The 13,811-nt window shown below is 35.0% G+C and overlaps 1 protein-coding gene and 1 pseudogene across 4 annotated transcripts in view; both read left to right on the top strand.

Annotated features, from left to right (window-relative positions):
- LOC105709615 (ankyrin repeat domain-containing protein 18B-like) overlaps positions 1–13,811 on the top strand; it is a 65,826-nt gene that overhangs the window by 29,176 nt on the left and 22,839 nt on the right. For all 4 annotated transcript variants that reach the window (XM_064373511.1, XM_064373510.1, XM_064373513.1 and 1 more), the window contains 3 exons: positions 6,428–6,611; positions 7,813–8,670; positions 10,242–10,391. In XM_064373511.1, the coding sequence (XP_064229581.1) occupies positions 6,428–6,611; positions 7,813–8,670; positions 10,242–10,391 (1,192 nt within the window). The remainder of the gene's footprint in view (positions 1–6,427; positions 6,612–7,812; positions 8,671–10,241; positions 10,392–13,811) is intronic.
- LOC110567029 (guanine nucleotide-binding protein G(i) subunit alpha-3-like) lies at positions 218–1,398 on the top strand (annotated as a pseudogene).

Below are 13,811 nucleotides of genomic sequence, written 5' to 3'. Positions count from 1 at the left end.
TTCAAAACCGTGTGTACTCACAGACTCAGATTTTCTCTCCACTCACTGTTGAACTCTCCAGTAACTTCCAATCCCACCACTCCTCCAAAATTGCTTTTCTCCAGATTTCTACTGATTTTCACTTTGATAAATCTAGACAGGAGAGGGCCGCCGCCCAGCAGTAGACGCTGCCTCAGCCTGCGGAGTGGCAGTTCCTGCGGTGTGTGAGTGAGCCCGGGCCAGTATCCCCTCTCCCGCCGCCGCCATGGGCTGCACGCTGAGCGCCGAAGACAAGGCGGCAGTTGAGCGAAGCAAGATGATCGACCGCAACTTACGGAAGGACGGGAAAAAGCGGCCAAAGAAGTGAAGCTGCTGCTACTCGGTGCTGGAGAATCTGGTAAAAGCACCATTGTGAAACAGATGAAAATCGTTCATGAGGATGGCTATTCAGAGGATGAATGTAAACAATATAAAGTAGTTGTCTACAGCAATACTATACAGTCCATCATTGCAATCATCAGAGCCATGGGACGGCTAAAGATTGACTTTGGGGAAGCTGCCAGGGCAGATGATGCCCGGCAATTATTTGTTTTAGCTGGCAGTGCTGAAGAAGGAGTCATGATTCCAGAACTAGCAGGAGTGATTAAATGGTTATGGCGAGATGGTGGGGGACAAGTTTGCTTCAGCAGATCCAGGGAATATCAGCTCAATGATTCTGCTTCATATTACCTAAATGATCTGGATAGAATATCCCAATCTAACTACATTCCAACTCAGCAAGATGTTCTTCGGACAAGAGTGAAGACCACGGGCATTGTAGAAACGCATTTCACCTTCAAAGACCTATACTTCAAGATGTTTGATGTAGGTGGCCAAAGATCAGAATGAAAAAAGTGGATTCACTGTTTTGAGGGAGTGACAGCAATTATCTTCTGTGTGGCCCTCAGTGATTATGACCTTGTTCTGGCTGAGGATAAGGAGATGAACCGAATGCATGAAAGCATGAAACTGTTTGACAGCATTTGTAATAACAAATGATTTACAGACACTTCAATCATCCTCTTCCTTAACAAGAAAGACCTTTTTGAGGAAAAAATAAAGAGGAGTTTATTAACTATCTTTACCAAGAATACACAGGTTCCAATACATATGAAGAGGCAGCTGCCTATATTCAATGCCAGTTTGAAGACCTGAACAGAAGAAAAGATACCAAGGAGATCTATACTCACTTCACCTGTGCCACAGACACGAAGAATGTGCAGTTTGTTTTTGATGCTGTTACAGATGTCATCATTAAAAACAACTTAAAGGAATGGACTTTATTGAAAAGCATGGATGTTAGTGAAAGTTACTGCAGTGTGGAGTGTTGAGACCAGACTCCTTTTGCTGTCTCATGAGGCAGCTACAAGCATGAACGGGACCAGGGGATGGCAGCAGCATGCAGAATCTTAGCACTCTTTAGCACAATCTTCTGTATTGGGGAACTTTTAATTGACATGAGATGCTAAAGTCAGACATTAGAATTGGAAGAACTGTAAAATGTGATTCGATCATCGAGACATCACTTGGATTTCTTAATCTCAAATGCTTATGGCAGATGTGAAGTTGAGGTGCTGTATTCTGGAACTTAAATATGTAGCTTACTCTTTTTTTCCCCTTCTTAACAAACCACCAGTGGTTCATTTTTAAGGTTTTTTCATCAAGAGAAGAGTAACTTTACTAAATTTTATTTATTTGCAAAAGAATCTTTATTAAAACACAATCTTAACTATGCACATGATGTGACCAGATCATCTTGAAAATATTCCTCTTTAGTAGGAACTCTTGGTTTTGAACTCTTGGTATGGTCAGAATATAATACTTCCTTAATTACTTATAATTCTTTCCAGTTACTGGGGAAATAAATACAACTTTTTTGATGAAGTTTATGTTATTATCCTGCTCAAAGTACCATTATGGTTTCCAAATGGTAATTACATTGCAAAGTTCTGCAATATGATTCTCGTTCTCTCTTTTCTTTAAGCTTATGGTTGAAGGTTAACTTGTTTATGCAGATTACCAAATTACTGCTGATGTGGTATGATAAAGTCAGCTTCTTGGATACAGACATACCCAGGGCAGCTGCCAATCAGAAATGCAAATTGCTAAATTTCAGACAGAACCAGTGACTTTGCTGCTAGATACTTACAAAATTGACCACTTTGATTCTTGCTTGTTTGTCTCAGTTATAGGGAGTTTTGTACAAGGTGCCTCTTGTTTCCATCTTCATGGCCTTTTCTGTTGAGAGACATGGAAAGTGTTATTAACAGTGCATGCTTTTACTTTGTAAATGTGGTGCCAAATCCCTGTTTGCCATCATTTTTACTGTAGCAATGTTAACTGCAGTATTCCTTAATCAGTATGTTCTTTTGCTGAAACCGTTGCATTTTGGGAGTTTTCTCCACTTTGTCATGTGTACGTTTTTAATCTGTTATAGTTGGCAGCAATATTAAAATGGTGAGTAAAGAGAAAAAAAGACAAATCTAGACATAATTTCTGAGACCTCATTTTATCTAACCCATCAGAAGTCCCTTCATATCACTTTCTTTCCTTGACTTTCGGCAACACGCTTGCACACTCGGCTCTATCACTTGCCTTTCTAGTCCGTCCATCATAGTCTGTTTGGCTTGCTTCTCCTCATCCTACATCTTTCAACACTGATGTGTCCCAGGGCTCAGTCCTCGATCCACTTTCTCTTGACTTTTACTACCTTGCATGTGCTAGTGATCCCTAAATGTATATCTCTCCAGCCCAGATCTCTCTACTTAACTCCAGACCTAAATATCAAACTGCCTTCCTGACATCTGTCTTTGGTTAGCTAATGGGTGTCACAAACTTACCAGGCCTGAAATTGATCTACTGATGTCCTTCCTCATACCTACCCCACATAGAGCCTTTCCTACCTGTGTCAATGGCAACTCACCCGGTTGCTCTGCCAAAACCTTTGGTGTCATCCTTGTCTCATGCCTTTCTCTGACACCTCACATCTCATCTGTCAGGAAGTCTTGTCAGGACTACCTCCAACATATATCCAGAAGTGCCATATCTTCCGTGTCCCACCAACCACCACCTGCTGTTGAGATGAGTGTAATAGACAGTTCATTGGTCTTATTTATTTATGTATTTGAATCCTCTTTCCACCAATTCTTTACTCAGCAGATGTATGGAAACCTAAGTCAGCTTGTGCCATTCCTCTGCTCTAAACCTTTTAATTGCCTCCCATTTCAGAGTATATACTGAAGTGTTTTCTATCACCTAGAAGGCACCGCATCATTTGGCCTCTTTATCCCTCTAACTTCAACTTTTGTTTTTATTTCTTTTTCTCTGCTTGAGCCACACTGAGCTTCTGGCTGTTCCTCAAACGCTCCTGGCTCCCTCTGTACTTGGCAGTTCCTCTGTCTGGAGTGCTGTCCACTCAGATGCCTCTTGCCTCACTTGTTCCATTCCTTAAGTTCTTCACTGAAAAGCCACTGTCTCAGCAAGTGGCAGAGAGACAGAATTCTGGCAATTCTGGTACTTCCAGCAGCCTCCCCTTCAACACATCACAGTTTTGTTTTCCTGCTTTAGTTTTCCTCCTCAAATAGACTCTATATTTTGCCTCTCTCTTGTGTTTATTGTTACTGTGTGTTCAGTCATGAGTAGGCTTTTTGTCTCTTCACGACCATATTCTCAGGGTCTAGAAAGGGGCCCCGCCTAAAGTCAGCAGCTGTTCAGTAAGTGTTTATCAAAGGAGTGAATGAAGTTTAACCTCAGGGTATTGTTTTAAACATTAGACCAATTCTCATTTAAAAATAAAACTGCTTGACATTGGTTCATCCTCACAATTTTGCCTCACAATTATATGCATATTTTAGATCCTTTTGGCTCTTCCTAATAAGCTATATTCTTTATATTAATGTTTTTCCATGGATGGAAAAACCCAATATTGTGCTTAGTGACTCTTTCTTCTTTTACTGGTAATTATGCTTGTTTTAATTATGATAAGATGGATAAAAGGAATGACAATTTTCACTTATATTTTGTTAAGAAAACTAAAATAGCCCCCCACCCCCAGGCCCCAGTGTGTGATGATCCCCTCCCTGTGTTCGTGTGTTCTCATTGTTCAACACCCACTTATGAGTGAAAACATGCAGTGTTTGGTTTTCTTTTCTTGTGTCAGTTTGCTGAGAATGATGGTTTCCAGATTCATCCATGTCCCTGCAAAGGACATGAACTCATCTTTTTTCATGACTGCATAGTATTCCATGGTATATATGTGCCACATTTTCTTTATCCAGTCTATCATTGATGGACATTTGGGTTGGTTCCAAGTCTTTGCTATTGTGAACAGTGTCACAGTAAACATACGTATGCATGCGTCTTTATAACAGAATGATTTATAATCCTTTGGATATATACCCAGTAATGAGACTGCTGGGTCAAATGGTATTTCTATTCCTAGATCCTTAAGGAATCACCACACTGTCTTTCACAATGGTCGAGTTAATTTACACTCCCAACAACTGTGTAAAAACATTCCTATTTCTCCATATCCTCTCCAGCATCTGTTGTCTCCTGATTTTTTAATGATCACCATTCTAACTGGCATGAGGTGGTATCTCAATGTGGTTTCGATTCTCATTTCTGTAATGACCAATGATGATGAACTTTTTTTCATATGTTTGTTGGCTGCGTAAGTCTTCTTTTGAAAAGTGTTGGTTCATATCCTTTGCCCACTTTTTGATGGGGTTATTAGTTTTTTTCTTGTAAATTTGTTTAAGTTATCTGGGCTAATACAGAATCTATGTAGAACTATTTTTTAAAGCTTGGGTGAAGAGGAATTTCTTTAATAATTGCTCTCAGGAAGAGAGCAATTATTGCTTCTTTGTTGTTTTAGCTGCTTACTCTTAACAAAATGATGAATCTATATATTTTTCTTGTAAAGAATTCTTAGCTTTGTTTTAGTTTTTTTTTTTCTTTTGTATTTTTTGTATTCTTCGGGGCTCATGCCCAACTCCTAACATAATAACTTCAGTTAGAACTATTAATATCTTTGTACATTTATAAAGGTATGTAATAGTGATATTGTTATAAATGTGTTTACTCCTTAAAAAGTAGTTAAAACTACAAAGAAGTTTAACTTGTTATGTTAGAATTAGATACCAGCTTATATATATATGAAATGTAAGTGTATTTTATGTTTAGAACCGGGTCTCACATTCAAGACATCTCATCATGTATATGCAAATATTCGAAAATTGAAAAAAAAATTAAAATTTGAAACACCTGTGGTCCTAAAAATTTGGAATAAGGAAGACTAAAGCTGTATCAGTATCACACTGTTTTGATTACTATAGGTTTATAGTAACATATAGTGTATTCTATATACTATTTCTTTATTAGTTATGTTATTCACAGTGTTGTTTTCCCAATTACTATAGGTTTATAATCATCAAAACAAAAATTTTTAAGGGTTTTTTGAGCTATGATCACCCCGGTGCACTCCAGCCTGGGTGACAGAGTGAGACCTCATCTCTAAAAAAAAAAGTATATATTAATTTACAATTTAGCCTGCAGAGTAAGCAATGGCCCTGTTTCTCAATGTAGAAAGTGTTTTAAAAATTTTATACCACTTTATTCTTAATATGCATTGAACAAAACCTGAATTGAAAATTGATTACTGATTAGTTTATTCCACATCCTTCCTACATAGATAAAATTTCAAGTTCTATGTTAAAAATATTTGCCATTCTTTATTGTTTAAATATAAGATCATGTCTTGTTCCAAAAAGATTTAAAAATTGTTTATAAGGTATATAATAACAAGCTGAATTGAAAGTATTGCTCAAGAAAGAAATAGTAAAAGTGTGGGGTAACAGATGTTAGCCTCATTAGCCTAGTCTTGGATTACAGTAATCTGCGATACATTTTGTGTGAAAGACATCTGAAGGTGCCATCTTACATCTTACACTAAATCATTTGGAGGGATACCTGCAATATTTCATAAAGATGAAAATTTATTTCTAGTGTACTTATACACTTGTCAGTAAATAGCAACTTTAAAAAATTAGTTAATTGTGAAAAATCTATTCTAATGGGGGAGTAAATATGACTGTGTGATTTTAAAAGGTAGTTTTCAACTTGTAACTTTACTGAGTAATCTCCAGCATCCTTTTTTATAATATATACTAGAGTAATTAGTAACAGAAACCTTAGCAGAATATTCTTTCCTTGCTACTTTTCAAGTATATATTCATTGTTTTGAAGACATTGAAGTGAGAAATTAAATATCTGAGTATTACAGAGGAAAAATATTTGAGAACATAGAAATTTTATTAGGATAATGAACAACATATGCAGAGGCAGATCACAAGATGAACTTTTTATTTTCTAACAAAATGAATTTTAACATAAGTGCCTTTATTTGCAGATGCACCTTAAAACAAGAAGATGAAGATAAAAGTAATGATAATAAGCTGTATAAAACAATTAAGGAAGCGGTAGAAAAGGGACAGGAACGATATATGGAAGAAGTTAAAGCCAAACAACAACTTGAACTGACTGTTCAGTCATTAGAGATGGAACCGAAGACCTTAAGAAATACTCAAAATCAGGTAAATCAATCTTTGATAAAAATTCTATATTTTTAACTTTATCAACCTTACTTATAATATCCACTTGATTTAATAATACTATTTAGGTCTAAAACAAACCAGAAATGTTATCTCATCTTTAAAAATGAATGATGACACTTATAAGTACAATAATTAATATTTATTATAAATCTTGGCATCCAAGTAGGATATTATTTTATTACAAAGAGCTTTTAAAAACAATAATATACCATAATGTATACTTAGTAATAACTTATTGATAAAAGTTTTGTTCCCAGTAAAATAGCTCCTTGTACTTTCCCCTATTTCATATTGATTACTGTTTCTAATATTATAAAGAGGAAACAGAAGTAATTGCAATCACAAATAATCTCATCCTAAGAAGAGCTCTATAAATTTTATCTTATCTACTATTAGTGTTTTGAAATAAAAGGTTTCTTTCGTACTGATATATTTACACCACAGAAGTAACTGTGATCTGGTGGAGAACTAGAAGTAGAGTCAGAAGCCCTGGGGAAAAATCCTGCCGCTCACTTATATCTTTAACCTTGCTTTTCCAAAACTGTGGTAACTAAAAGAGTTCATCAGCGAATGTATATAGGAGTGACTAGAACAATGTGTAGATTTATGATTTAGTAAATGTAATTCTTATAACTGACTAAAAAGTTGTTCAAAGAGTCAAATTGCAATAGAATATTATCAGGGAAACAGAACTTCAATAACTTTGGGAAATTTTATCTGTCCAAATAGGTGTGAGGTAAGACTCTTACTATAGGGTAGTGTATGGGTTAGATATCAAAGTGTAAATGCAGTTTTCTTTTTGTGATATTTTAATTTAGTCAAATTTGTTAATGTTTTAATTTATGCTTTTAGGTTTGTTCTAATTCAGGTAAAGGTTTTTCCAATTCTGATAGTCTTAAAAATTCTCTGGGGGGTGTGTGTGTTTGTGTGTGTGTTTGTGTGTGTGTGCATGTGTGTGTGTGTGTTTATTTTTATGAATTTATTGACTTCAAATAAATGTTTGAACTTTTTGGAATTTATGCTCTATAAGGTTCAAAGTTTTGCTTCAACTTTTTCTCCTGTTAAATATCCATTTAATCTTTTCAGTGTGTGGATGTGCAGGTTATTATTTAACTTCAGAGATAATCATGATATGTTATTTTATTGAGTACTAGCTAAAATGTTCTTTTGTTTTATTTAGGATTTTCATGATCATGAAAAAATGATAGATCTTATGCATGAATATGGCATTTTGAAGAGAGAGATTGCTATACTCAGACAGGAAATGGACACAATCAAAAAGGACAGCCTCAAAAAAGAAAATAAATATTTTGAGAACATTAAAATTATTAAAGAAAGAAATGCTGAGCTTGATAATGATCTGAAAGCTGAAATCACAAGGCTCAATTCTGAACTGGAGAAGAAAACCAAAAACGAAGGAAGACTAGAAGCCGAAATTGAATCCTATCGGTCTAGACTGGCTGCTGCTTTAAGTGAACACAATCAAAGGGTGAAAACAGAAAGAGACCTCAAACTTTCTTTACAGAGAACACAAGATGTTTCTGTACAAGTAAAATTGAGTGATATTTCTGAAGTAAAAGACAAGTATGAGTTTCATAGGGAACAACTTCCTAAAATGCAAATTGCATTCAATACCTTAAAAGACAAGCTCCCTAAGATAAAAGGTACTATCAGACAAAAGACATTGGCTTTAGAAACTGTACAAAAGGACCTAAGCGAAACAGAGCAGCTACTAAAGAAAATGAAAGAGATGTATCAAAATGCAGAAGTTAACGTGAATAAATCCACTGGAAAGCAGAATCTTGTAGAAGAGAGAATATGTGAACTACAACGTAAAAACCTGTGGTACAAACCGCAACTAGGTGATGCTCTTCAGAAAGAGAATAATAGAGGGACAGTAATTAATATCGAAGGAGGCATTATTGAGAATGGAAAGGAAGGTTTTCTGCTAGAAGAAAAAAATGAGATGTTAATGAAAAAATGTAATCATTTAGAAGAACGTCTGTTTCAACATGAGAAAGAGAAAGGAGAAAGAGAAGTAAGTATCAAGAAAGATAAATACTTTCAAATTTCTGGAAAGAACATTTAAACATTTGGTTTTGGATACATGTTGAACCTAGTAAAATATAAAAATAAATAAAAAAAAAATTGCATTTACATGAAACATCCAGAAAATATAAATGCATAGAGACAGAAAGTAGATGATTGTTTGCATAGGGCTGGGGCTGGAAGCTGGTAGTGACTGCTAATGGGTGTGAGGGATCTTGCAGTGATGGGAAGCCTCTAAAGTTGGATTGTAAAGATGGCTGCCCAACTCAATTTACTAAAAATCTTCTAACTTATGTTTTCTTCTATCTTTATGAAATAATACATTCTATCATATGTAAATTATATTTCAACAAAGCTGATTTAATAAAAATCCAAAAAAAAAAAAAAAGAAAAGAAGAATGTGTTTACTATATCAGCTTAACAACATACATTGTTTCCAGGAAATAAAAGGTAGAGTTGAGAGATAATTTACTTTGAGTAAAGATGTTGTGTCACCCAGGAAATTTTTAATAGACATAGAGTCATACTTTAAGGTAGATAGTCCTGTACTGCTGAAATAATAATTTTAACATCTTTATGTTGCCATATGTTAAGACAATGACGAAGCAGATAAATGAAAATGCTTGCCACTGAAATGAGTATTTTCAAATTAAGATTTAATTAAGTGATTTTCTTCGACACTTAATTCTAGATTTCCCAGATGAACTGAAGTGTATTGCTGTGTCTTGTAATACTTTTCTTTAAGGAGTTTTTAAAAATATATTTTAGTTGGTGTAGCTTTGATTTTATTCATATGAATTTGACTTAAATCTGAAAATATGTCAGTCCCAGATTGTGTATTTTTATGAGCATATAAGGTTTTAAAGGCAGCTGCTTGTTATAAAATCATAGTTTAGGATAAATATGGTAAATTTTAGCAAAACCATATTTGATTTAGCCTTCCCACTGGTATTTATAATTTACTTGGAATATTTGTATTAATAATTAGCTCATAATTTTTATTTCAAGGCTCAGTAACTATCATTTGAGTGTAACTTTGTCCAGTACAAGGATATTTGTAGCTGCCTGTGATTTATGAGTTGGGCATTAGATCCCCATTTTCAGATTAATGAGGGGTGGCAGGCTTTATGTGCAGTAAGAACGGAGTGAGTACAGGAGGGAGCTGTAGGAGCTTGAGGTCAGAGAGGGAGGTAGAGGCCTGTTCACCTAGGGCCTCAAAGGCCATCGGAATTTTACTTTTGTTCTGAGATAGGAATCTGTTGGAAGGATTTAAACAGGTGATTGAATGTTAGGAATCTGAGGTTAAATTGAGCTTCTAAGATGATTGAATAGTGGGATGAATCTGTTGTGTAAGTAAGAGAATGCCAATTTGGCAGGAAGACAACACATTCTGCTCTCACTGAATTCAGTAATAAATAAAAATGTGTACATGTGATGAAAAGAAGGTGAATTGATGTGTGTGGTGATAATTTTCAAAGTATGTGTGTTAGAATTAAATATTATTAACATAATTTAATAATAAGGTAATTTATAAAATGAGTAACAAAATATTTTTATCAGGTGATTGTGAGACAACTTCAACAAGAACTGGCTGATATCCTAAAAAATTTAACTATGTTAGAGTCGCCACTGGAAGGAACATCATGTTGTCACATTAATTTGGATGAGACACAGTCTTCAAAGAAGAAACTATTTCAAGTAGAAAGTCAAGTACGTACAGAATTTAACATATCAGCAGTTATTCTGTAGCTGGTTGAATTCTATAACATGTTTTAGGATACTAATTTTGACAGAAGCTTGATTTCTTATTTTCATTATAATTAATTATTACCATTTTACTATCTTTATAATGTACTGACTTTTTTATATTGTGACTTACCTTCTACCATTGAAAAATCATTGCATACCCTTTCTCTTTTAATATGTACCCTTGGAAAAGTTGAGAATTATGCATCATTCCTTACAGACAATTAACTTTTTTTCCTGTTAAACAGTATTTTAAAGTAATTTTCACATTGCTATGATGATGCAGGCCTGATTAAACCAGAGGAGACTGTTTAATGGAATGTTTCAGAAAATTGTCTTATTTCTTAACTTTTATGAATGGACACAGAAACTGTGTCTATTTATTTCATAGTTAATTTGTACAGAAAGGCCATTATACTGTTCTTTGAAGTATACATGTTTTAGGTTAATTTATAAACTAGGCATTTTCTTTTTTTGCCTGTTATTTAAAATATACTATAAAAGTGTAAAAATATTTAGATCTGATATAGTATGTACATCAAAAATTGAGAATTGAGAAAATTATCTTGATCCTGTCATTGGATTTTAAAAACAGTTTCACTGAGATACAATTCACATATCAGACCGTTCATCCATTTAAAATATACAACTCAGGATCTGCTAGTATATTCATGAGAACATTTTCATCACCCCTAAAAGCAACCTTACATTTCCTAGGCATGACTACAACCTTCCTCCATGTCCCTTCACCTACCCCTGTCGTAAGCAACCACCATCTACTTTTATCTCCATAGGTTTGCCTGTTCTGCATGTTTCATATTCATAGAGTTATACAATGCGTAGTCTTTTATGACTGGCTCACTCAGCATAATGTTTTCAGAATTCATGTTTTGGCACATATTGGTAGTTTGTTTCTTCTTATTGTTGAATAATATTCTATTTCATGGCTACACTGGTTTTCCATTCATTCATCAGTTGATAGGCCTTTAGGTTGGTTTCCACATTATAGCTATTATGAAAAATACCGCATGAACATTCATTTACAGGTTATTAAGTGGACATATGTTTTTATTTCCCTGCCATTGGACTTTATCACCTGTCTGTCACCATAGCATGATAGATATCACTCGTGCTATCCTTTCTGCCTTCTCAGTTTCTGTTCATCTAGCCTCATTCATTCAGTAGACAATTTCCTTTTTTCCTGAAGTTTTCTTTGACTGTTCTGACTCTCATTGATCTTATGTGTTAGCAATTGTTGTCTAGTCTGTGCAGAACAACTTAGTCCTTAATTTTACATGACTTTTTTATGGAAGATAATTTCATCTCATCATAAATTTACTTAATGGGGGAATAATATATAATAAGTATACCATCTATCCTTGTATAAATTGAAAAGATTTTAGCTTGGAAGATTTTAGCATACAATTAAATACACCACAGCAATTATTTCTTCTTTGAGACCTTGACACAGTAAGTTTTATATTCTAAATGTAATTTTAGCAATTAAATATAAAATCTAAACCAATTTATCTAATAGAGAAGAATCATTCGATCAAATGTTTATGTTTTTCTCACTATGGAAAAGAATCTAAATTGGCCTTCCCTCACTATGTAGCCAACTGTATTTCTTGACTGCTACCAGTTTGTCAGCTGAGCAGTTCTGACTGTAGCTTGTCTGATAAAGGATAGCACAGCTTCTCAATCTGAATGCTCAGCAGAGTGCTCATGAAGGAACCACCACAGCAACAGTTGCTCAGAGGGAATTGATTCAGGAGCCTTAGTTTATCAATAGAGTTCAGGGTTTTCAGCTCAGTGGCATAGCCTGTCTCTGCTGGTCATGTCAGTTATGTACTATTCAATCCAGGAAGTGCTATTTACATTGTAGGAGATACATGGTCATTGCCTACTGAGTCATACAGAGAGAAAAGTAAATTATGAATTATATGCCTCCATTTGCTGCCACTCTCAGTGGTGAGAAGAAGGATTCAGTGCAGCTATAGGAGACCACTTCCATTGGCATGCCACCTGTCTTACATATACAATTGTGTTAAGATATACAATAAAAATTATCATGCTAATAGCAAATATTATCTGTAGTTCACTATGTACCATGTACTCTTCTAAGTGCTTCATGTTCACCCCCAGTTTAATCTTCCCAACATCCCAGTGAAGTAGATGATATTATTCTCTCCATTTCAGATAAAGGACCAGAGACACAGAAAGCTAATTTGCCCAAGGTCACACAGCTCATATCTGGTGAAGCTGGGATTCAGATCCAGGCCTTCTGGCTGCTGTGTAGATATGGCTTCTCAAATCATTCCATGCAATACCTGGTTGGGTGAGATGGCTTATGTCAGTAATCCCAGCATTTTGGAAGGCTGAGGCAGGAGGATTGCTTGAGCCCAGGAGTTTGAGACCATCCACAGCAATATAGTGAGACCCTGTCTACAAAAAAAATTTTTTTTTAAACAGTTAGCTGAGGCATGGTGGTGCATGCCTGTATTTTCAGGCTGTGGTAGGAAGGTCACTTGAACTTGAGAGATCAAGGCCTCAGTGAGCAGTGATCAGGCCACTGCACTTCAACCTGGGTGACAGTGACACTGTCTCATGAAATAAACAAACAATTCTGTATAGATTTCCACAGAATTTATTTAGAAATCAGGCATAGTGTTATTAGCCACTTTGATACCTACCATGGGTATAAAAAAATGTAATAAGGGACAGCTTTCAACTCTCTCAATTAATAGCCTCTAACTTCTCCAGAATGTTCTTATTTCATGAATTCCTAAGCCAGAGACTACTTGTATTAAGATATTTAGTGAACACAATTTTGAGATGAAGAATCTCTATTGGGCTGAAGGGAAACCTCTACTTGACTGGAGCTTCCCAATGATATAGTTGAGTGTCATCCTGAAAGAAACTTTAGAACAAGACTTTTATTATGCCATATCTCTATGTAGAAGGAAATTCTTAAAAAAACAAACAAGCAAAAAAAAAAAAAACAGGCAAACAATTAATAATTTGGTTCTCATGGGAAAGTTTTGCATTATAAAAGAAAAAAGGACAATGTATGCTGGTCAATATCGTAAGGGTGAGGCTGTCCTTCCTAAGATTAGAAAATAACACTACACTCAAAATAACATCAATAAGAATCAATATAAAATGTATGAGATTCACTATCTGCAAAAGTAATCTGCACCAAGTTGCAATGGATGCGCGTGCAGTTGAGAATATTGTCTACAAGAACTGTACTAGACGGGAGAGGCCTCAGGAAAAAGGTCAGAGCTGGAAATGTAGATTAGGAAATCTGAATGAGAGTTTTAAGATTTAAGGAGCTCTGGGATAATTTTAAAAGAGCAACAGAAAGCGATAGAACTGAATATC

This window comes from Aotus nancymaae, unplaced genomic scaffold (assembly GCF_030222135.1).
Source record: "Aotus nancymaae isolate 86718 unplaced genomic scaffold, 86718_ANA_hifiasm-v0.15.2.pri h1tg000009l, whole genome shotgun sequence".
NCBI lineage: Eukaryota > Metazoa > Chordata > Mammalia > Primates > Aotidae > Aotus > Aotus nancymaae.
Note: the sequence above shows the minus strand (reverse complement) of the source record. Positions and strands in the feature narration are given on the sequence as shown.